Source organism: Plecotus auritus, assembly GCF_963455305.1.
Source record: "Plecotus auritus genome assembly, chromosome: 9".
NCBI classification, from domain to species: domain Eukaryota; kingdom Metazoa; phylum Chordata; class Mammalia; order Chiroptera; family Vespertilionidae; genus Plecotus; species Plecotus auritus.
Genome location: NC_137783.1, coordinates 48,195,865 through 48,221,671, shown reverse-complemented (window position 1 = coordinate 48,221,671; position 25,807 = coordinate 48,195,865). Strand labels below are relative to the sequence as shown.

Here is a 25,807-nt window from a genome sequence, read left to right as displayed (position 1 = left end):
TCTGATTCTTCTTCAGTTATCTTATATGTATCTGAAGATTTTTCTTCTGCGTTAAGAAAAAAATTCATTCAGGTGATATTTTGTCTTTTACAGTTTGTAATTTTGAGAAAACTGTGTCAATGGCCATTCTAGGTTGCTGGCTGACTTTAAAAGCCTATAATAAACATTTGAGATTTAGAATTTCAAAGAAACACATTTAATGGTATTCTTCACAAATACATAAAAAAATCTCCTAGGTATTTTATGTGCACTCAGATGAAACATATTTATAGACTATGTAATTATTTTTATAATAATTTTTATTTTTCAATTATCGTTGATATACAATATAATTCTTAATACTGAGTTTCCATTTCTTTGTATTATTCTAGTCACTTAAATTCAAAATCTTAGGGTCGTCTCATTAATAGTCACTAAGTCCTATTAAACTTTCTTTTTATTTTGTTATTATTATTTATTGTATTACATGTCTCCTTTTTCCCCTGATTAACCTGCCCCCCCCCCCCCCGCCACTTCCACCCCCCAGGACAAGCCCCCTTTGCCCCAATGTCCATGTCCATTGGTTATGCTAATATGCATGCATATAAGTCCTTTGACTGATCTCTAATCCCACCCCCCCACCTGCCTTCTCTCTGAGGTTGGAGGGTCTGATCAGTGTTTCTTAGTCTCTGTATCTATTTTTGTTCATCAGTTTATGTTGTTCATTATATCCTACATATGAGTGAGATCATGTGATATTTGTCTTTCTCCGACTGGCTTATTTCGCTTAGCATAATGGTCACCAGGTCCATCCATGCTGTTGCAAATGGTAAAAGTTCCTTTCTTTTTATAGCAGCGTAGTATTCCATTGTGTAGATGCACCACAGTTTTTTAATCCACTCATCTGCAGATGGGCACTTAGGCTGTTTCCAAATCTTAGCTATTATAAATCTAGTAGTTTTTTGATAGAATCTTTAGGGTTTTCTATGTCATCTGCGAATAATGAGAGTTTACTTCTTCCTTCCCAATTTGGATGCCTTTTATTTCTTCTTCTTGTCTGATTGCTATGGCTAGCCACTTCCAGTACTATGTCAAACAGGAGTGGTGAACGTGGGCATCCCTGTCTTGTTCCTGTTCTTAGGGGAAATGGTTTTAGTTTTTGTTGAGGTATGATCCTTCTATTCCCACTTTGCTGAGAGTTTTTATCAGAAAAGGGTGTTGGATTTTGTCAAATGCATTTTCTGCATCAAATGATATGTGATTTTTGTCTCTCAGTTTGTTTATGTGATGTATCACGTTTATTGATTTGTGGATATTGTACCATCCTTGCATCCCCAGAATAAATCCCACTTGGTCATGGTGTATGATCTTTCTAATGTAATGCTGGATCCGATTTGCTAGAATTTTGTTGAGGATTTTAGCATCTATGTTCATCAGGGAGGGATACTGGGCTGTAGTTCTCTTTCTTTGTGGTGTCTTTATCTGGTTTTGGAATTAGGGTAATGCCAGAAAGAGCTTAGAAGTGTGCCTTCCTCTAGAATTTTTGTGGAGTAATCTAAGGAGAATAGATTTTAGTTCTTATTTGAATGTTTGGTAGAACTCCCCTGTAAAACCATCCGGACCAGGGCTTTTGTTTGCTGGAAGATTTTTGATTACTGCTTCAATTTCATTGGTAGTTATCAGCCTATTCAGGTTTTTTTATTCTTCCTGATTGAGTTTTGGAAGCTTGTATTTTTCTAAGAATATGTCCATTTCATCTAGGTTGTCCATTTTGTTGGAAGAGAGTTGTTCATAGTATTTTTTCATAATCGTTTGTATTTCTGTGGGATCGGTTGTTACTTCACCTCTTTCATTTCTGATTTTGAGTTCTTTCTCTTTGTTTCTTGGTGAGCCTGGCTAGAGGTTCATCAATCTTGTTTATGCTTTCAAAGAACCAGCTCTCTCTTTTTTTTTTTAATATATTTTATTGATTTTTTACAGAGAGGAAGGGAGAGGGATAGAGAGTTAGAAACATCGATGAGAGAGAAACATCGATCAGCTGCCTCCTGCACACCCCCTACTGGGGATGTGCCCGCAACCAAGGTACATGCCCTTGACCGGAATTGAACCCGGGACCCTTCAGTCCGCAGGCCGATGCTCTATCCACTGAGTCAAACCGGTTTCGGCCAGCTCTTGGTTTTATTTATCTTTTGTATTGTTTTTTTTGGTCTCCATGTCATTTATTTCTGCTCTGGTATTTATTATTTCCTTCCTTCTGCTTACTCTGGGCTTTTCTTGTTGCTCTCTTTCTAATTATTTAAGTTGTAGGGTTAGATACTTTATTACCATTTTTTCTTGGTAATTTTTGAGGTAGGCCTGTAGAGCTACGAACTTCCCTCTCAAGACTGCTTTCACTGTGTCCCATAGATTTTGGATTGTTGTGTTTTCATTGTCATTTGTTGCCAGGATGTTTTTTATTTCTTCTTTGATATCTTTGGTAACACAATCATTATTTAATAGCATGCTATTTAGCCTCCAAGTGTTTGATTTTTTTTCATTGTTTTTATTATAGTCGATTTCTAATTTTAGGCCATTGTGATCTGAGAAGATGCTTGATATGATTTATATCTTCTTGAATTTGAAGAGACTTTGCCTGTGTCCTATTATGTGGTCTGTCTTTGAAAATGTCCCATGTGCACTTGAGAAGAATGTATATTCTGTAGCTTTGGGGTGAAATGTTCTCAAGATGTCAATTAATTCCATCTGATCTAGTGAGTCATTTAGGACTGATGTTTCTTTGCTGATATTTTGTTTAGAGGATTTATCCAGTGGTGTCAATGGGGTATTAAAGTCCCTTACTATGACTGTATTGCTATCTATCTCTCCCTTGATATCTTCCTGAAGTTTTTTAAATGTATTTGGGTGCTTCTGTATTGGGTGCATATATGTTTACAAGAGTTATATCCTCTTGTTGAATTGCTCCCTTTAGTATTATGAATTGGCCTTATCTCTTGTTATGGCCTTCACTTTGAGGTCTATTTTGTCAGATATAAGTATTGCTACCCCTAAACTTTCTTTCATGATGCCTTTTATCTTTAGTGATCCTTCTGTATTTTCTCGCTTCTTGTATGTATGCTTAGCTTGCGCTTGTTGACATACTAAACCAGCCTTGGGCAAACTACGGCCTGCGGGCCGGATCTGGCTATTCTATCCGGTTCTCTTGCTCTCCCCTCCGCTCCTTTACTTTGAATTTATATTAGTTCACACAAACACTCCATCCATGCTTTTGTTCCGGCCCTCCGGTCCAGTTTAAGAACCCATTGTGGCCCTCGAGTCAAAAAGTTTGCCCACCCCTGTACTAAACTATGTCCCCCAATGCACGATGCTCCACCTTTCTTGTCTATGCCTTTGCACATGCTATTTCTTCTGCTTAGAATGTTCTTCTTGCTTTCTGTGCTTTGCAAACTTCAAATACCCACCTAATGTTAAATTTTGTATAAAGCACTTCTTAGATTCCTCAATACAATTAGTCACTCCCTCTTCTTGGGTCTTTAACATCTTAAACTTTCATCTATTATAGCTCTTATCACAACAAACTGTGACTATTTCTTTACATCTGTATTTCGTATATTGTGAGTTCTTTGAATATAGAAACTACCATGTATACTATACCTTACCCAGTGCCTGGAAATAATAGGTCCTGAATCCCTACACATGAGATAATTGATTACCTTCTTTTTCATCAGCTTTTTACCATTCTAATTAAAATCCCCATTGGTGAATCTAAATTGTTGCTACCAACACCTGTATCCAGAACATCTTATCTCAGCATCTGCCTCACCTGTTTGTTTTTTTTTCCAGTCCCTGCTGGCTCTGCTTTCCTGACTTACCTATTTAACCAAATCACTATGCCTCCTTCCTAGACCATTAATCTAATTCACTATAATCTAATTTATTGCAGCTTTGGCTTGTGAACTATAGAAACTGTATAAGAGGTCAATATCCAAAAACTTTTTGGTTGGCATAACTCACCTGGAGAGAAATTATCATCCCAAAAGTACCTATTTTATATTTCTATTTGTTGTTAGGTACAATTCAGAATAGTTTGAAGGAAAAAGCTAGCTATGCTTTTTTTTTTGGATAGATTGACATTTATTTATTTAATCTTCTGTTGGTGGGCATTTTGGGGGGGCGGTTTCCAGGTTTTGGGGCTGTTATAAAGGAGGCTGTTGTGTGCATCCGTGTGTGTGTCTTTGGGTGAGCAAATGTATGTGTTTCGTTGTGTACTCACAGCTGTAGTAGAAAATAGCCAAATGGTTTTCCAAAGCGGTTGGCCCAATCTGCACTCCCCCAGCAGTGAGGGTGTACTTGCTGGATATCCTGGCAGGTGTGGAGAGTCCCTGTTTCTTGGTGGCGGGAAAGAAGCCCACCATCTCCATGGCCTGCTTGAGTCTTTCAAAGTCATGTTTCAGGTCTTCTCTGTCTTCGATCTTCAAGTTATGCTGGTTGAGGTAGAAATAATCTTCAGGCTGTTTGAGCTGAAATTCTTGTCGCTCTTCTTCCTCGCTGACGCCAAGTAACAAATAATAAAACATGTGGTAGTTTCTCTCATCCTTCTCCTGAGAGACCAGACGGGACTTTTCAAGCAGGTATTTTTTTTAACAACAGTTCCTCTCACGATGCCACTCTCTAGGTAGCTGACCTGGATGAATTTTCCAAGTCGACTAGAATTGTTGTGGGCTGTTTCGGCATTTCCAAAAACCTCTAGCACAGGGCCGGCGCCCAGGATGGTCCTCTCAACACCACTGGCGTAGCCCTTCTGACTCAGGGCGGTGAGGCAGTGGATCAGGAAGTTGGTGGTCTGTGTCTTGCCTGGCCGCTCTCACCAGAGATTACAATGCACTGGTTGACACGTTTCCGGAGCATGGCGTAGTAGGCCACGTCGGCCAGCGTGAACAAGTGTGGCTCTAGCTTGCCCAGCTGCTGGTTCTCGTACATCTTCATGTACTTGGGGTTGTAGATGGGGAGGAACTTGAAAGGATTGACAGCCACAAGGATGCTTCCTGCATACGTGTAGATCTTCTGCTGTAGGAAGCGGTGCTTGAGGTTCTTCAGGAGGTTAGCCTCGGTCAGTTCAGGGAGGTTGCACAGGTGGTCAAAGCCCACGTGCTGCCTGGGCAGGAGGCCACGCTCCACCAGGCGCCAGGCAGCTGTGGCCTGGGCCATCAGCTGCATATGTACATACTTGATGGCCCCATCTGAGTCACGCTCTTGCAGCAGGAAGTAGTAACCATCTTCCTGTGGGTGCTCGTCCTGTGCCCGTTGAGGCCACAGCAACACGCGGTGTACAGGAGAGTCGTTGGCGTCCAGCACCCACTCCTCCCCGCCTGTCTCCTTGACCTCCACCAGCACATAGCGCTTGGTTCCATCTAGCCGCAGGCTGGTGATAGCGTCCTGAATGACGTCCGACATAGTGCTGTCCTTGGTGCCTGTCACACAGCACGAGGCCTGACTCTCGCTGGTGGCCAGCTGTGGGTAGATATGCAGGTGATAGGCCGCCTGCCTCTGGCAGCCAGAGCTGCCTGCCTCATTCACACTCATCTTGCCAGCCGCCTGGCTTCAGCATGCCTCCCAGGCTCAGGGCAGCTTCTGGAGCTGGGCCTCAGCCGCCGCGGGCCGCCGCTCCCGGGCCGGGTCCCCGGCCAGTCCGCCCGCCCGCCCAACAACCTCTGGCCAAAGCTAGCTATGCTTTGAAGCTGAATTAAGACCACCAAACACATACTAACACATACATGAAAAGCTGAGTTACAAACAGATCCCAGATTAAATGTCAGTACTGTCAACGGTGACAAATGCCTCTATGCTTTGTAGATAAGCTTACAAGTAGCATGCTGGGTTGGGTTCTTCCTATCACATGTCAAAGAAACCTAATGACCCTCATTATGATCTACTGTTTATGCTGACATATCAACAAGTAGGTTTCTAAAAACTTATGGTAGCCAACTGTTCAGTAAGGTTTTATCATATATATATGAATTTCTCTTTTTCTAAAACTGGCCTTTGTTCTTTGTACCTATAAAACACCCAATAAAAGAAACCTGCATAGATATCTTTTATAATGTAACATAAAGATAGAAATGGATAAACCTGAGGGCATTTCAAAAGAAAGCTTTTTTGACTATTCTTTGTAGCTACTCTCAAAGTAGCTAGAGCCAAGGCTCTAAAAAGCTTAAATCTATATGGATTTACTATGAGGGCTTAAGGCCTAAATGCTTTAACAGATCCCAGAATAGCTGATTGCAAAACTACTATTTAATTTGATCTTAACAAATAGCACTGTTGATCTTTCCTACTAATCATGCTAAAATCTCTAATTTATAGTAGAAATAAAATGTAAGTCCTACTGCAGACTCAGAAAGTCAAAGCTATGGTTTACTTTCTAGGACTCATGGGCATAGTCATATTAAGCAGCAGTTTAGACAGAAATATAAACCTTACTAGGAATCCAAATAATCATCCCAGGAAACTAGACCCATTGCTCTTCATCCATACTTCTTTAAGACCTAGATATTGTTTAAATATCTACAGGGAATAAGATTATTTACAAATAGTTCCTTTAGTAAAATGTGTCTCAGAAGGAACAGTATTCTACAAAAAATTCAATAATAATGATTTATGTGAATTTTTTCACAAAAAATCCACTTTGAAACACAGAATATAATCACATTATAGATAATTAAATGTAGACTCTTTAATGAAGACATATTCCTATTGCTCTAAATTTTAGGTTACCTTACCATTCTGTTCTTAAACCCTAAACCAAGAATAACTCCTGGAAATGGAGACATTTCTCTAATGTTATTTGCTGCTTCTATGTGGATTTTAAAATGGGATGAATATAGTTTATTTTAACATTATTTAAACTTCCATTTCTAACTTCCAATATTACCCAGTAAACTTCCAGAATTTCTATGATTTTATTAACAGCTACAGTATTTCTTAATTTAGTATTCACTGCAAATTTTGTTAACAGGTTACTAATCTTTTCCCTAAATTTAAGGGGGGGGGGGTGGGCAGGGGAAAGGCTTACTAAGAGCCAGTCCAGCAGCAATTCTTTTAGAAAACACTTTAGTAGAAACTTTCTCCTTGGCTGAATTCATTAGCCTTTTGCATTTAGTCTTTGTTTATCATCTTTAAACCAAGTCAATCTTTCTTAATTTTCTAAGGCATTTTCCATATTTCTTTACTACATTTTATATATAGCTTTTTGTCTATAATTTTTTTCTAACCTTATCAAATTTGTTTCACTCTAATGCCATGGGGTTGTTCATTGCTAATATTTTTTAGAGGGGTTATTGCTTTAATTCTTTGCTATTTAATTTTAAAAAAGATCTCCATCTTTAGTATTTGTTGATCCCTCTGAAACGAAGCTTTATATACAAATAGAAATGTAGTTCCTTTCTTTCATGGCATTATGATAAACTGACCACAAAATGTTTTGCAGCCCCAATGTTCTCTTCCTTCTCTTTATGGTACTTTAAGCACTTAATCATGTACTGCCCAGCACAGACTACCACAACTTACCATTTCATGCTTACCCACACCTCTCTCCTGATATTTGACATTCTCTGTGATAGATCATACCATTTAAGGCCTCTTTACCTTTTGATCTTATTCCATTAACTTACATTCCTTTGTAATCTTAACTTGCCAAAACTGTAGTATTCTTCAAAGCCTAGTTCAAACATCACTTTCCTTGTGAAACTTTCCCCAACTTCTTGTTCCCTCTATTCTCCTATAAAAATTAGTTCATAAAAGTTGTATACCACCTCTCATATTGTATTAGTGGATTATATCTTTCCTACATTTCAAGAAAAGGAGTTTTTGTCTTATTTCTCTTTATAACCACAATTCCTGACACATGGCACTCAATAAAACCATACTGATTTGAATTCATTTGTACTGCTAACTGACTGTTTTATTTATCAGTGTCTTGCTCTCCAACTTATCCTGCTTGAGAGTAGAGATTCTCAGATTTCTTCAACTTCAATATTACCTGGCATATTCTTAGAATGTGATCAAGAATCCTTGAGATGGAAGAACTGTTAGAAATAACAGTCCCAAACCTCAACCAATGCAAGAATACATTTTACCAAATATGCTTGTTTAAATATGTATAATGATTAGCATGACCATATAGACTGGTTTGCCCAGGAGAGTCCTAGTGTAATTAATGGCGCCCCTTTCACTCTCAAAAGTATTTGGATTTTGATAAAAAGTTTTTTGATCATCCTAATAACAAAAAAATTGCTTACTTCCTCACAAGTACCAGTCAGCTCAACAGCCTAATTATTGTATCTTTTGAATTCTATTTACAAAACATTTTTAAAAATTTTTCCTTTTGTTATAGATGGGGAAGGGGTAAAGTTCTAGAACTAAATGAAGTAATTATGAGTATAGGAAAAATTTATTAAGATAAATAGATTGCAAGGATGGCAAAGGGCACAATTATTAATTCAGAAAAGTTCTAAACATATTAAAATAGGTTTATAGAAGCTGAGAAAAGCTGGATAAAGTTTATGGGCCAAGATTAAACAAAGGGGTGGGTTGGGGGAATCCTTAGGAATGCTGGCTTCTACTGGGCTAATTTAAAAATCAATGAATCAAAAATGCTGTGAGCTTTTAAAGAAGTTTAATGAGGATAAACCAACTTGGCTAAGGCTTAAAAGGAATAAGGCAAAGCAGGTATGTCCTCACTTAAGTATAGATTTTAATATTCAAAAGTGCAATCCTTTATTCCTTTTAACCAAGGAAATTTTTGCTGTTCAGTTATCTGAACCAGACTTTTCTGCTACACTTGCAAACATTTTATCTGAGCTGAAAAATTGAATGCAGTATTTCAGCCAAAATAAAATGTTGCCACCAAGTTGTAATGCTCTGAAAAGAAAATTTTGGAGTCCTGATTAAATTTCAGAAGAAATACTCACTATATACAAATAATAATTATTCTGAAAAACATTTGGTAATGTATCACTTAGATAAATATCCATTGTATTATATTTTCTTTTTAAATTTTTTCCCAATTACAGCTTACATTAAATACTATTTTGCATTAGTTTTAGGTGTACAGCATAGTGGTTAGACAATCATATACTCTACAGAGTAATTCCCCCAATATTTCAAGTTCCTACCTGGCACTGTACATGGTTATAACAATACCAGAGGCCCGGTGCACGGATTTGTGCACTGGTGGGGTCCCTCAGCGTGGCCTGTGGGGATCGGGCCGAAACCGACAGTCCAACATCCCCTGAGGGATACAGTAGTGCACGAAGCGTCAGTAGGCCAGGGAGGAGCCCGAGCCCGGGCCCGGGCCAGGCGCCACGCTGTTTCCATTCATCCTGACCCTGCTGCGTCTGCTGCTGCCGCCGCTGCCGCTTGGTAGGCTAGCTGCCGCTCTGCTGCGGTTTCTGTGCGCCCATCCTAGGGTGATACCGGTGTGCCCATGACTGAGAAGCAGCTGTGGGCTCACGCCCAGTCAGTCCTGATGCTGGCCCTGATCCCAGTCCAGGTCCTGATGTGGGGGAAGGAAGGGCATGCAGGGGGAGTGTCCATGGGAGAGGCTTGTGCCACCACAGCTGTGCTCGCCGTGAGACCGGTGTCTGGGGCCCGTCAGTCAGCTGAATGGCGCTCCTGCTGTGGGAGCACACTGACCACCAAGGGGGCAGCTCCTGTGTTAAGTGTCTGCGCCCTGGTGGTCAGTGCGCATCATAGTGACTGGTCAACTGGTCACTTAGGCTTTTATATATATAGACTAGAGGCCCGGTGCACGGATTCGTGCATGGGAGGGTGGGGGGCTTCAGCCTGGCCTGCACTCTCTCACAATCTGGGACCCCTTGGGGGATGTAGCAGTGGGCCAAGTGGCAGGTGGCCAGGGAGGATCCCGAGCTGGTGCTGTGCTGCTCATGCTCATCCCGGCCTGCTGTGCTGCTGCCGCTGCTTGGTAGTGCTGCCGCGGAGTTGGGAAAGGTTCCCGCCGCTGCAGCTGCGTTTGCTAGCTGTGAGCACGGCTTCTGGCTGAGCGGTGCTTCCCCTGTGGGAGCGCACTGACCACCAGGGGGCAGCTCCTGCATTGAGCGTCTGCCCCCTGGTGGTCAGTCCCCTGGTGGTCAGTGCATGTCATAGCGACTGGTCAACCAGTCATTCCAGTCGTAAAGGTCGCTTAGGCTTTTATATATATAGATTATTGACTATATTCCCTATGTTGTACTTTATATCCCTGTGACTACTTTGTGACTACTAATCTGTACTACTTAATCCCTTCATGTTTTTCACTCAGCTTCCTAACCCCCTCCCCTCTGGCCACCATCAGTATGTTCTCTGTATCTATGAGTTTGTTCTATTTAGTTTGTTTGCTTATGTTGCTCTTTAGATTCCACATATAAGTGAAATCATATGGTATTTGTCTTTCTCTGATTTATTTCACTTAGAATAATAGGTCTATCCATACTGTTGTAAGTAATAAGATTTCTTTTTTTTTTTATGGTCGAGTAATATTCCCTTGTGTGTATATACACACACAAGGGAATATTACATTATTACTATATAATATATTATACAGTTTTATATATATATATGTGTGTGTGTATATATATATATATATATACACACACACACAGTATATCACCACTTTTTTATGCACTCATCTACTGATGAACACTTGGGTTGCTTCCATATCTTGGCTATTGTAGATAATACTGCAATGAACGTCTATTCTTTTGTTTTAGTATTATGGTTTCTTCAGATATATGGCCAGAAGTGGAATCGCTGGGTCATAAGTCAGTTCTAATTTTAATTTTTTGAGGTAACTCCATACTGTTTTTCATAATGGCTGCACCAATCTGCATTCCCACCAACAGTACATGAGGGTTCCCTTTACTCCACATCCTTGCCAACACTTGTTTATTGATTTATTGATGATAGCCACTTAAATCTTACATTTTAAGTCTTTAATCCATTTAGACTTTATTCTTGTATATGGTGTACGAAGGTGGTCTAGTTTCATTTTTTTGCATGTATCTGTCCAATTTTTCCAAAACCATATATTGAAGAGAATGTCTTTACATCAATGTATGTTCATGTCTCTTTTGTCAAATATTAATTGCTTATATAGGCATGGGTTTAATACTGGATTCTTGATTCTGTTCTGTTGATCTATGTCTATTTTTTATTCCAGAACCATGCTGTTTTTATTACTATGGCCTTGTAGTGTAATTTGATATCAGGTAGCATGATTCCTCTAACTTTGTTCTCCTTTCTCAAGACTGCTGTTGCTATTCAGTTTTTTTAGTGGTTCCATATACTTTTTTGAAATATTTGTTTTAGTTCTGTGAAATATGTCTTTGGTATCTTGATAGGAATTATGTTGAATCTATAGATTGCTTTGTGTAGTATGGACATTTTAACAATGCTAATTCTTCCTATCCTTCTATTTATTTGTGTCTTCTTCAATTTCTTTCTTCAGTGTCTTATAATTTTCTGAGTACTTTTACATTCTCGGTTAAATTTTTTTCTAGGTATTTTAGTTTTTAATGTAGCAATTGTAAATGGGATTGTTTTCTTAGTTTCCCTTTCTGATAGTTCACTTTTTGTATATAAAAATTCAATCGATTCCTGAATGTTTTCTTCTATCCTCCTACTTTACTGAATTCATTTATCAGTTCTAGTAGTTTTTTGGTGGAATCTCTAGGATTCTTTATACAGTGTCATGTAATCTGCATCTAATAACAGTTTGACATCTTCCTTTCCAGTTTGAATGCCATTTATTTCTTCTTGTCTGATTGCTGTGGCTAGGACTTCCAGTACTATGTTGAATGAGAGTGGTGAAAGTGGACATCCTTTAGTTCTGATCTTAAGGGAAATGCTTTTCGTTTTTCCCTGTCAAGTATGATGTTAGCTGTGGGTTTGTCATATGTGGCCCTTATTATGTTGCAGTATGTTCCCTCTATTCCCACGTTGCTGAGAGTGTTCTCTTTAAAAATTATAAATGGTGCTGGATTTTGTCATATGGTTTTTCTGCATCTATTGATATTATATGATTTTCAGCTTTCATTTTGTTTATGTGGTGTTTCACGTTAACTGACCTGCAGATATTGCACCAATCTTGCACCCCCAGAATAAATCCAACTTGATCATGGTGTATGATCTCTGTAATGTATTGCTGGATCTGCTTTGCTAATATTTTGTTGAGGATTTTAGTATCTGTGTTCATCAGGGATATTGGCCTATAATTTTATTTCTCTGTAGTGTCTTGTATTTTCAATTTTTAATTGATTTTTAGAGCGACAGGGAGAGGAATAGAGAGGCAAAAACAGTGATGAGAGAGAAACATCATTGATTGGCTGTCTCCTGCATGCCCCCTACTAGGGATCAAGCCTGCAACCTGGGCTTGTGCCCTGAATGGAATCAAACCGTGATCTCTTGGTTCCCTGGTCGATGCTCAACCATTGAGTCACAAGGGCTGGGCTTTTTGTAGTGTCTTTATCTGGTTTTGGAATTAGGATAATGTTGGCCTCGTGAAATGAGCTTGGGAGTCTTCCCTCCTCTTGAAATTTTTGGAATAGTATGAGAAGGATAGGTGTTAGTTCTTTGAATGTTTGGTAAAATTCACCCATGCAGCCATGTGGTCCAGGACTTTTGTTTGTTGGGAGCTTTTTGATTACTGCTTCAATTTTGTTGGTTAAAATCTGTCCAGATTTCCTGTTTCTTATTGATTCAGTCTTGGAAGATAGTATGTTTCTAAGAATTTTTCCATTTCTTCAAGATTGTCCAAATTGCTGGCAAAACTTATTTGTAATATTCTCTTACAATCCTTTGTATTTCTGTGGTGTCAGTTGTTACTTCTCCCCTTTAATTTCTGATTTTATTTATTTGGGTCCTCTTTTTTTTTTTTTTTTTTTTTTTGATGAGTGTGGTAATGGTTTAATCTTCTTTATTGTTTCAAAAACCAGCTTTTGATTTTATTGATCTTTTATATTTTTAAAATTATATTTTATTTATTTTCTCTCTAATCTTTATTATTTCCTTCCTCCTACTCACTTGGACTTTGTCTGTTTTTCTTTTTCTAGTTCCTGTAGATGTAAGGTGAGAATATTTATTCGAGATTTTTTTTGTTTCTTGAAGTAGGCCTGTGTTGCCATGAATTTCCCTCGTAGGACTGTTTTTCACTGTTACGTTGTTGTGTTCTCATTTTCATTTGTCTCAAGGTGTCTTTTGATTTCTTCCTTGATCTCATTGTTCAGTAACATATTATATAGTCTCCATGTGTTTTTCAGTTTGTTTGTTTTTCTTGATGCTTGATATGAATTTAATCTTCTTAAATTTATTGAGACTTCTTTTGTGATCTAACATGTGATCTATCCTGGAAAATTTTTCATGTGCACTTGAAAAGACTGTATATTCTGCTGTTTTTGGATGAAATGCTCTGAAGATATCAATTAAATCCAGCTAATCTAATGTGTCATTTTTAGTCAGTTTCTTTCTTGATTTTCTATCTGGAAGATCCATTGATGTCCATGGAGTTTTAAATCCCCTACTATGACTCTATCAGTCTCTCCCTTTATCAATATTTGCTTTATATATTTAGGTGCTCCTATGTTGGGTACATAAATGTTTACAAGGGTTATATCCTCTTGTTGGACTGATCCCTTTATGACTGTGCAGTGTCCTTCTCTGTCTTAAAGTCTATTTTGTCTGATATAAGTATTGCTACCCCAGCTTGTTTTTTGTTCCAATTTGCATGAAATATCTTTTCCATCCCTTTACTTTCAGTCTGTGTGTCTTTCAATTTGAAGTGGGTCTCCTGTAAGCAGCATATGTATGGGTCTTGTTTTCTTATCCATTCAGCCACTGTATGTCTTTTGATTTGATCATTCAATCCATTTACATTTAAAGTAATTATTGATATGTAGGTAGTTATAGCTATTTTATTATTCCTATTTTTAAAACCTTTTTTCTTCTTTTTAAGAAGTTCCTTTAAATTTCTTGTAATATTGGTTTGGTGGTGATGAACCCTTTCCCTTTTCTTGTCTGGGATGCTCTTTTATCTTTCATTCGATTCTACATGATGCCTTTGCTGAGTAAAGTTATCTTGTGTGTAGTTATCTGGGCGAGACAGCCCCAATGACCCCGATCGCCAGCCAGGCTGAGGGACCCCACCTGTGCACGAATTCGTGCACCGGGCCTCTAGTTTGAATAATAAAATTCTTCATTGTGGGAGGCTGTCTTGTGCATTATCAGATGTGTAGTGGCATCTCTGGCTTCTGTCCACTAGAAGCCAGTGGAATTCCCCCACGTCTACCCAGTTGTGACAACCAAAAGTGAGGGGGAAAATTGCTCCTTACAACATTGAGAACTACTGTTGTAAGTAAATAAGGCAGCATGGTATAGAACAAATTAGACTGGGATTCAATAAGCTGGGTTCTAACCCAGCTGTTTTATCTCTAACTTTGGGTTATTGGATAAATTATCTAACCCAGCAGTTCTCAAATTAGGATATAGAGGGTAGTATTGCTAAATCAGCTATATATAATATAATAAAGAGATGAGCCCACTTAACTTTCTTGGGCCACATATTTTTTATTTTATAATAAATAACAATTTTAATTTAGGTAATAATGCCATAGCTTGTAACAAACCAACCTACACCATAAACTAGAAAATCTGCAAAATAAAAAAATATTTTAAAAATTAATTGAAGGTATGAGAGAGCTGTCAAGGTAGCTAAGACTTGATGGGACAAGATCCCTGAGAGAAAAGAAAATCTTAGAGTTAGGCTGACACTGTAAAAGTTTTCCCCTCAGGGCATTTTTGTAAATTCTTGGTGCTGGGTGAAAGGTTGAGGATTTAGAGTAGACATTGGGGACTTACTAAGAGGCAGAGAAGCCATCAGAACTTCTGGCAATTTCCAGAGACAAAAATTGGAATTTGGAACTTCCAAGGCAGTCAGAATTGAGATGTCATGATCCTGAAGTTCTAACACACTAGAATAAACCTGACACTCCGCGGTTTTTTCCTTTGAGCTATTAGCCAGATTTGTAAGGTAGCAGGATAAGAGGACAAGACATAAAACAGAAGACCCCTAAAAGGCAGAGTAGTATTTTTGGCAATTCGATGGTACCAAACAGAACCCACCAAAGAGTAGGGATCCTAAACCATATACTAGGATTTCAGGAGAGCTAGAGCATAGGATTGGGGACAAATTAGAAGTAGATTGAGCCTTTCAAAAGTGCAATCCAAGCTTGAGTTGGCTCAGTCCTTGATCTGTCTTTATACTAGCTGCCTTCTTTTTAGTTAAAATGTTTTTATTGATTTTGGAGAGGGGGAAAGAAGAAGGACAGATAGAGAAACATCATTGTGAGAGAAAAACATCGATTGGCTGCCCCTCCTCCCCCCAACATTGGGGATCAAACCTGAACTCAGGCATGTGCCCTGACTAGAAATCAAACTGGTGACTTTCTGGTACATGCAATGATGCTCAATCAACTAAGCCACACTGGCCACAATAGCTGCCTTCTACAGGAAGACAGTACACCAGCAGAAACACTGTAATTTATTATGAACAATGTGTAGCATTTAATGAAAAATTATCAGGCAGACCTAGAAATAAGCCCAAAAGACAAGACAAAAGAAATGGACCCACAGATGACTGAGGCTTTTAATTTTTGGACATGCAATTTATTATTACTGTGTTCAAAGAAAATAAATGACAAGATGGAGAATTATACTATAGAACTGGGATTAATAAAAAAATAATTTAGAAAATAAAAAATGTGATTACTGAAATAAAAAACTCACAAATGTGTTGAAATGCAGATTGGACAAAGTAGAAAGAAAGGAGTTGTCAACTAACTGGTAGGTGAGTGCAAAATATACAAGCTGAAAGGATGAAAAGTACAAGAAAGAGTATAAAAGACATTTGGGACACAAAATAAAAAGGCATAAAACATATGTAATTGGTACCTCAATTGGAAAGAGAGCATGCAGTATCTAAAGAGATTAACAGCTGAGAAGTTTCTAAAACTGGTAAGAGCATCAACCATAAATTTGAGAAGTAAATAAGGCAGTAAATAAAATTAACCCTAGCAGGATAAATACAAGAAAAACAAGAACCAAATACAGAGTGAAAGTCAAAAAAAAATTCTCAAAACCAGCCAGAGAAAATGAAAATAATATATTCAAAAGAGCAAAAATAAGACTAACAGTGGACTTCTTAATAAAAATAAGAGAATCCAAAAGATAATGAAAGATCATCTTTAAGAACATGGCTCTCAATGTAGAGTTCTAACTCATTGAAAGGCAAAATAAAGACATTTTTAAACAAACAAAAACCAAGAGAATTCCCACACTACATGTAATACTAAAGGAAGTTACTTAGGCAGAAGAAAAATTACAAACTGTAGCCATTTCAACTGTGCTCGTATTCAGTGAGCCTTATTGTGCTACTTAGTGTAGTAAAAAAAAAAAAGTAAAAAAAGTAAAGGATTGGGAAAGAAGCAACCAAACTGCCATTGTTCACAGATATTATTATATATATAGAAAATCCAAAAGACATATTATACAAGAGGTTCTACATTTTGATTATGGTGGTTGTTCATTGTTATTTAGTAAAATATATGTGAATTTTACTATATGTAATCTATACTTCAATATCAGAATTAAAGGTCTTTTCATAAATAAATGCTAACATTTGCCTAGTGTAGGCTGTCTTCCATTTTGCTTTCTAGCAACATGAAAGGTGGGAGTTGAAAGAAGTCTCATTTCTTGACAGGCCTGAGATTACTAAACCATGGTCCACAAATATTTTGTTAGGAATGTGACAGTCCTGTGTATGTTGTTCTAAATTATTTTCGACCCCTTGGCTAATGAAAGAACTTTGTCTTTTGCAGGTATAACAATCTAAAAATGGAATAGGAGTTAATAACTTAGTTGTTTATATTCATAGTTAAGAAATCTATATTCTTTAAAATCTCAGCTGGTAAGAACTTTTTTCTATGAATGCCATACACGGACATTCTGAAAGATTGCTATTTTATGTGTTCTATCCACACCATCACCAGCCTATGCCAACAAGATCATAATTTAAAGCTGGTTTGGCTATAGTAGAGAAAACATTTTCAAAATGATTTATAATAATAGTTTGTAGCAGTAGGAATTGTGATGATGTGCTGACATTATTCTTCCAGCTGCTGAGGTTGTTTTCCTTTAGAGCTGGCATTTCCCTATTCCACTTTCTGTGCTACCAGAACTGCAAATCACAACTGACCTTACCTTACAGAGCACTGAGTGTTTTCAAAGAACATGAAAACTTAACTAGCAAATGGGATGGCAAGTTTCTTTAAGGACGTAATAACATGAAGACAAGTAACTTCACATATTTATAATGAAATCACTAACGGCACTATGAGGTGATTATCTTACATTATAAGCTCCTCCAGGGCAGGAGTCTATGTCAAGTAATATGTAGATTACTTGTCATTGGGGAATGGGTTCTTGGTACTTTGTGATCGATTGAGAAAGAGAAGCATTCACCAAGGCCTGACTTATTTTTTTTTAAATAAGTCTTTATTGTTGAAAGTATATATATGTCCCCCTTTCCCCTCATTAACCCCCTCCAGCAAGGCCTGACTTATTGAAGTAATAGATGCTTAGCTGCTAAAACGTTCTGTTTCCATCATACCATAGGATCACAGAACTTGAGGCAACATTATCAGATCACCTAATGCAATGGTTTTCCAAGTGACAGATGAAGGATATGCAGCATTGCTAAATCACATAAGTGAGCTTTCTCAACAAATAAAGAACCCTACACTCCACTCCCCTTCCCCTAGACTCCATCCCTCCCCACCCCCTTTCTCATACCTCTTTCTTGAGGATGTGTATTCAAATACTCCTCACAGGGACATATCAGGCTGAGGGGAAGGTATTTTTAAGAAGGCAGGACTGTATTTATCAAGAGCCCACTATGTGATTCTGATATGGTAGCACCAAGTCTTCCAGTTGAAAACCTCTGACCTAATCTATTTTCTCCCTTTGAGCAATATTACAACTCAAACAACCTAGAAAAAATTCTGAAAGTATTTAGAAAAGCCTATAATTTATTCTTCAGTGGACCCATTTCATGGCTACATAAAGGCCACTGTATGAAATGCATTATTTTCAATTTAGAATAAAAGTCTTACTGTTTTTTCCAATTTTCAGTGATATATTTCATACAGGAACTTGGAGAAATTTATACTTTCCTCAAACACTTATATGTACACATATGTGTGTTTATGTGTGTGTGTGTGTGTGTGTGTGTGTGTATATATATATATATATATGTATATATATATATATATATATATATTCATTAAGTACAATCCTTAATATAGTAAGAAGTTAATATACAAAGACCTCATTAGTACTTGCTGTCCGGTAGGCAATGAAAATCTGTAGTCTTAATTTTTCTAAAGTTTATAGATACAGAAATGATTTCCTTGACCTGACTTCCACCATACCTAACAAGTTCATTCAACGTTTATTAAAGGACAAAAATGAACAGAATCATCTTTTCTTTCCTGTCTTTCATTCCCAACTTCTTAATCTTACTTTTCAGTGCCCCCTTCACCTCCCCCTCCCTTCTACCCCCTTTCCCAAAACTTGGAACTCAATTAGCCTGTGAGCAATGAAACAATGACTGATATGTGACAAAACCACTGGGCTGGATGGATATAGGGGATGGATACCCAACTGTAATAGAGGTGGCCAAAAAAATACTAGATTCAAGGCAACTTAGAGTAGAGGAATTCAAAGAATTACCTTTATAAAGTAATAGAAAGTGGTTTATAGCCACCATATTGCAAAAGGAGAAAAGTCTCTAGAATTAAATACCAAGGAACCTGATTTTGTTATATTATTGCTAAATGCCACAAACTTAGCAGTGATCATTTAAAAATAGTCTACAGTGTGAAGTTTAAGGAACAATGACTCCTAATTAGTGTTATAATAAGTGTGTTAGCCATTCTGGAATGTCATTTATGGTAAATTAAAGAACTACTGTCCCTCCCCATCTTCCATTAGTATTTTAATGCTGGGAGGTGGGAAAAGCTGATCCATATTCAAGAGGAAAGGAAGAAAAACAATAACAAATTGGCATCTCTTCTGTGGATTACCCCACAGGCCAAGCATTTTTATGTTCTTAATCATTATTAAATGACTTAACATGACACCCAGAGCCTGGCGAATGATTGCATCCTGACATGAGAACGAATTACAAATGAAATGAAAGATCAAGCCGTATTAGAGGATTGCCTCTGGGAAATGAAAATCTTTAATTCTCTTTTATTATTGACATTTATTTGGCTGCCATGAATAACAACATAGCAAAGAGATTCAACTATGCTTGTGCACTGAATAGCTTATCCCAGGGCTCAAAACTGCATTAACATTTATCATGTTTGCTTTTGTAGCTGACACCACTGAACAGATTCTCTATCCATCTTGTATTTATCATGCATTGCAGATATAGTACACCCTCTAATTTAAGTTCATTTTCATATAGTAGAAGAGCAAAGATTACCAGTGTCTGTCCTCAAATAAATTCCTGCTGGTAAGCATTCCTAAGAGGGTTTAATATATTTAATAAGAAACAAATTGAGTTGACAAATTCAGTCACAGGAAGAGGATGCTAATTTTAAAGGTTTCAATTTTTGGAAATTTGTGCTAATTCACAAGACACTTGTACAATATGTATCTCTGGAATAAAGCCTTAAAATAAATGTCTCTATAAAGAGCAACCAAATAGCATTTTATGAATCTGAAGGCAGTATGACAATTCTTATGAGGTAAGAAAGTCGGTATGCTTTTCACTTTTCCAAACAGTGTTCACTGCTAAGACAGGAATAGGCCACATACTATAAAAAGACAGCAATTCAGTTATTATCAATGCAGGGGTATCTTTTCATGACTTATTTATTTTCTGTCTTGTACAAATTAACAACATGGCTTTTCCTGTCACAACAATAAAAGATTACACTGTATGTGGTGTCTTTGCTCACATGATCCTCTTTGACTAGATTGCCCTCTTTTCTTAAATACTTCTTAAAATTCAAGGCTTAGCAAGGATATCAATGTATCTGGGGAAAATAAATCACTTAATACTATATATCTGATTTTTGATTGAAAAATTAATTTTCTGTCCTTCTGTATTTTATACTTTTAATTATGAAAAATTTTAAGTGTATATACAAGTGGATGTAATTGCACAATGACCACCCCCATATATCCACCACCCATCTTTTGCAATTATTGACTCATGGCAAATCTCACTTCATCTACAACTTCACTTCATTATTTACTATGTACTGCATTATTTTGAAATAAATATCTGAATCTTGCTTTTGACAATTCTAAAATAAGAAAGTTGAAATGAATTAATTCTAGGGTCCCTACTCCCCAAAATTTGACAATAATTTATTCTTCTATCTCTTCAGGCATATTTATTTAGTTCAACAAAAATTTACTTCATAGCCACTATAAAATCTTTATTGAGGCTTTATTGATTTCCTTCTCTGAGTCAATAAAAGCGCATATAATTTTTACCAATAATTAACAAGTGTAATTACAGTTTCTTGTATTCATATATTGATGTGTTTTAATTTTATTTCTGAGTTAGATCTCTAGGACTCATATCTTAAGTTTTAGTGTTCAGTAGAGTGCTGAATTAACACAAAGGTAATGATTGCTTCTGTTTATAATAATTATTAATTAACTGATTGATTTTAATCTTAATGGTTCAGACAAAATGAAAAGGTCTGTATTTTGGCTTTAATAGTAGGTAACATCATATTGACAATATTAATCATTTTTTTAATTGTTTAAGCTACCACAACTCTTTTTAAAAAATACATACTTTTATTGATTTCAAAGAGGAAGGGGGAGAGAGAGAGAGATAGAAACATCAGTGATGAGAGAGAATCATTGATCAGCTGCCTTCTACATGCTCCCTACTGGGGATCGAGCCCACAACCCGGGCATGTGCCCTTGACCAAAATCGAACCCGGGACCCTTCAGTCCACAGGCTGACGCTCTATCCACTGAGCCAAACCAGCTAGGGCAATATTAATCATTTTATTTGATAAAATGTTTGTTGACTAGATAAAATTCCTATTTTATTTCTATGAAAATAGATGGCTGTGTAAAAACAGAAGTGAAGTTTTCTTTAAGTTTAAAGCTGATGAAGTAACTTATATCTGGGTTATATTTGTTCATAGTTGGATACATTTATGTTATTGGAGCACAGGTATTTGGTAATTAAAATGTATGTTTTTCAGGAAAGACATTTCTAGATTGACAATATCTCCAAAATATCACAGTAAAAAAAATCAACGTAGATTTATTCAACTGATTTTTCTTAAATTATTTTCTTGAAAATATTTTCTACTGAGATAGAAGGTACATATATATTTATTAAAATTATGTAAAAAAAAACTATACAAGGTACATTTTCACAGAAATAGAACAAAAAATCCTAAATTTCATATGGAACCACAAAAGACCAAGAACAGCCAAAGCAACCTTGAGAAAGAAGAACAAGGCTGGAGGCATGACACTTCTTGATTTCAAACTATATTACAAAGATACAGTAATCAAAACAGTATGATACTAGTATAAAAACAGAGATACACAGGTCAATGGAACAGAATAGAAAGCCCAGAAATAAACCCGGATATATGTGATCAATTAATTTATGACAAAGGAACCATGAACATACAATGAGAAAACAATAATCTCTTCAATAAATGGTTTGGAAAATTGGACAGCCACATGCAAAAGAATGAAAGTGCACGATTACCTTACAACATACACAAAATCACCTCAAAAGATTAAAGACTTGAAAGTAAGACCTGAAACCATTAAACTCTTAGAAGAAATGGGGATAAGTTCCTTGACACTGGTTTGGTGACAATTTTTTGGATTTGACACCAAAAGCAAAGTCTGCAAAAGCAAAATAAACAAGTGGGACTACATCAAACTAAAATCACAATCAAACAAACAAGCAAACAAAGAATACTTCTAAACAACAAAAGAAACCATGAACAAAATGAAAAGGCAACCTATGGAATGGAGAAAATATTTGCAAATCACTTATCTGGTAAGGAGCTAATATCCAATATATATACCTTATAGAACTCAACAAAAAACAAACATAAAACCAAACAAAAAAATCAAACAAAAACAATCTGAAAGATCTGAGTATTTTCCCATAAAAGACATACATACACATGGCCAACAGGTATATGAAAAGGTGCTCAACATCATTAATCATCAGGGAAATGTAAATCAAAACCAAAATGAGATCACCTCACACCTGCTAGAGTGGCTATTATCAAAAAGACAAGAAATATGTGTTGGCAAGGACATACATGAAGAAAAAGGAACCCTTGCGCACTGTTGATGGAAATGTAAATTGGTGTAGCAACTATGAAAAACAGTGTAGAGTTTCCTCAAAAAATTAAAAATAGAACTACCATATGATCCAGCAATTACACTTCAGAGCATTTATTTGAAGAAATGAAAATACTAACTCGGAATGATATCTGTACCCTCATGTTCATTGCAGCATTTTTTTACAATAGCCAAGACATAGAAGCAACCTAAGTGGTCCGTTTGATGGATGTAGGGATAAAGAAAATGTATATATACTTATACATTTTCTTTATATATTTATACATTAAAATAACATTCAGCCATATAAAAGAAGGCAATCCTCATTTGCAATGATATGGATGAACCTTGAAGGCATTATGCTAAGTAAAATCAGTCAGACAGAGAAAGACAAATAAGGTATGATCTCACTTGCAAGTGGAATCTAAAAACACCCGAACTCATAGATACAGAGAACATATTGATGATTGCCAGAAGTGTGTGTGTGTGTGTGTGTGTGTGTGTAAGCAAAATGAGTTAAGGTGGTAAAAAAAAGTACAGTGTTTTGAATTAAATATAATAGAAAGAATGTAAATTTTGTTATAAATGATTAAGCTCCATAATACTGATTTTCTCACACAGTTTGCATGTTTTGAATTAATTATGTTAGAAAGGATATAGACATTTGTTATGAATGATTAATCTCCATAATAATGGTTTTCTCACACAGTTTGCACATGTACCTGTAGCCATTATAGTGTCATCACTCCCTTGGGTGAAAATCACAACTCGCTGCCTCTTCGAGTTCACCTTTGGCAGAGCTTGGGTCTTTCTGGCTATCTCTTTAATATCTTCAGTCTGTTAATCAAAAGGAGAAAAAATTTCTCATAACCAGTACAATAAGACAAAGCTTTCTTAGTAGATTAAGGATTTAGACTCTCATGTTTAAAATGAGATACTTAAACATCTATTATGAGTTATCATTTAAAATTTTAACCACATACAAAAGTAAACATCTACACTAATAAAAGAGTAATATGCAAATTGACCGTATATTCGCAACACCCACCAGCCAATCAGGAGTGAGCATGCAAATTACCCAACAAAGATGGAGGGTTAATTTGTATACACAGGTGCTGAGCGGCCGGGGGCAGGGTGGGACGCAGGCGTTCCACACCATCCCAGCTACTCCGGGCCTCTGGGCAGCGTGGGAAGGTGGAAAGGTGGCTCCGGCCGGAGCAAAGGTGGTGCCGGCAGCCAGGGGAAGGAAGGCCCATTCTTGCATGAATCTTCGTGCATCAGGCCTCTAGTAATAGTATAATAACCTCCAAGGAGCCCACCATCAAATTATAAACATTTAAAATTTATTCATTTATACTTTCATCTACCTGCCTTTCATATTATTCTGAAGCAAATTCCAGAGACTATATGTCATCTGTAAATGTTTTAGTATGTATCTCTGAAAGATAACTTAAACATAACCACATAACTACTATCATATCCTAACATATAAAAACCCTGGGTTGTAATGACCAGTAACGACCGAGGCTTGACCAACCGGAAGTTAGTCCTACAGTCAGCTGGGTTGCCATGGCAACCCAGTGCTGACTACTTCTGCTGCAGGTGTGGTGCCCCAGCACTGACTGCTGAGGGGTCTGCGAATCAGGGCCAGAGAGAGGCCTGAAGAGAGAAGCAGGGACTGATCCGTTGCCTCTTTGGCAGCTTTTGATCAGCACTTGCCTCTCTCTTTCTCTCCCAGTCTGGCCAGCAGCTGCGCCTCTATTTCTCTCCAGGCCTCCACCAGGGCTGCTGATCAGCCCCGCCTTTCTGATCAGGCCCCGTTGATAGGCCCAGAGATGCTGACTGGCATAGAAACTGACCAATCAGAACCTAACTGGCTGGCAGAGGAGGGCAGTTGGGGGCAAGATCAGGCCTGCAGGGGAGGGCAGTTGGGGGCAAGATCAGGCTGGCAGGGGAGGGCGTTGGGGGCGAGATCAGGCCGGCAGGGGAGGGCAGTTAGGGGCGAGATCAGGCCGGCAGGGGAGGGCCATTGGGGGCGAGATCAGGCTGGCAGGGGTGGGCAGTTGGGGGCGAGATCAGGCTGGCAGGGGAGGGCAGTTAGGGGTGATCAGGCGGGCAGGCAGAGGGGTTAGGGTCAATCAGGCAGGCAGGCAGAGGCAGTTAGGGGCGATCAGGCAGGCAGGTAGGTGAGCCAGTGGTCCCAGATTGTGAGACTGCCAGTATCCCCCAAGGGGTCCCTGATTGGAGAGGGTGCAGGTTGGGCTGAGGGAACCCCCCTCTGTGCATGAATTTCATGCACCGGACCACTAGTTTAAAAAATAAACACTAATCCCTTAATATCAGCAAATATCCAGTCAATTTTCAAATTTCCAATAAAAATTTGTAGAAAGAATATTAAACTATTTTAGGGGTGTACAGAGCATGATTATGCTGACTATGGAAATAATACAGTTACTATAATGCCAAAGTTTTCAAAGAATTAAAATGAGAGAGAGATGCTGTTTCCTACAGACTTGAATTTCTTTAAAAAAGATAAAGTTAAAAAAATTACAAATTAATTCTAGAAATCCTGATGCTATTTTTCGTATCACACAGGCCATGCATGAAGTTTTATACCTTTTTTTTTGTGTGTTAATCTTCACCTGAGGATATTTTTTCCATTGATTTTTTTTAGATGGAGCGGAAAGGAAGGATTGAGGGAGGGAGCGGGGGAGGGAGTGAGGGAGAGGGGGAGAGAGAGAGAGAGATTGGGACTGGGGCGGGATCAAACCTGCAACCCAAGCATATGTCCTTGACTGGGAATCAAACCCACGACCCTTGGTAGGCTACCACTGAGCCACACTGCCAGAGGAAGTTTTATATCTTAAATGTTCTTGACCTGAAATCTAACTCTTAAGCTATAGGTAGGATTTTTAGAATGATGCTTTCAACAACTTCAGATAATTTCAAAATCCATGTCTGAATTCAGTGAGCCTCTAAATCAGCCCATGGTTTGCGTTTGTTGGTTTGTACTCCCATAAGTGTGAAAAGTTTCAGTTATGGAGAGAGAAACACAACCAGAGGGAAAGGATATTTGCTTGGCATAAGGAAATTAATTAGGATATACAGGATGGAAACATTTAGGCAAGCAAGGCAGACAAGTCATAATGGTTACAAACAACATCAGAAACCATGACATTTTTAAAGGTATGACAGTCTTTAGTAAAATAGCTGTATGCTGTTTGTTCATTAAGTACTTAAGAAATTCCAGATGATATATGAAGTTATGCTTCTACTATACCTAACATAATACCAGAGGACGGCTTTTTCTGAAAAGAAGAGCCACTTGAGGTATAACAATGCTGCTGACCTTTCAAACATGCTGACT

General features: G+C 37.6%; 1 protein-coding gene across 3 annotated transcripts in view; it reads right to left on the bottom strand.

Annotated features, from left to right (window-relative positions):
• Positions 1 to 25,807, bottom strand: part of ADK (adenosine kinase) — a 539,444-nt gene that overhangs the window by 87,402 nt on the left and 426,235 nt on the right. For 2 of the 3 annotated variants that reach the window (XM_080687589.1, XM_080687590.1), the window contains exon 9: positions 23,163 to 23,277. The exons of the other annotated variant lie outside the window; for it this stretch is intronic. In XM_080687589.1, coding sequence (XP_080543715.1) covers positions 23,163 to 23,277 — 115 coding nt within the window. The remainder of the gene's footprint in view (positions 1 to 23,162; positions 23,278 to 25,807) is intronic. 3 annotated transcript variants of the gene reach the window in all.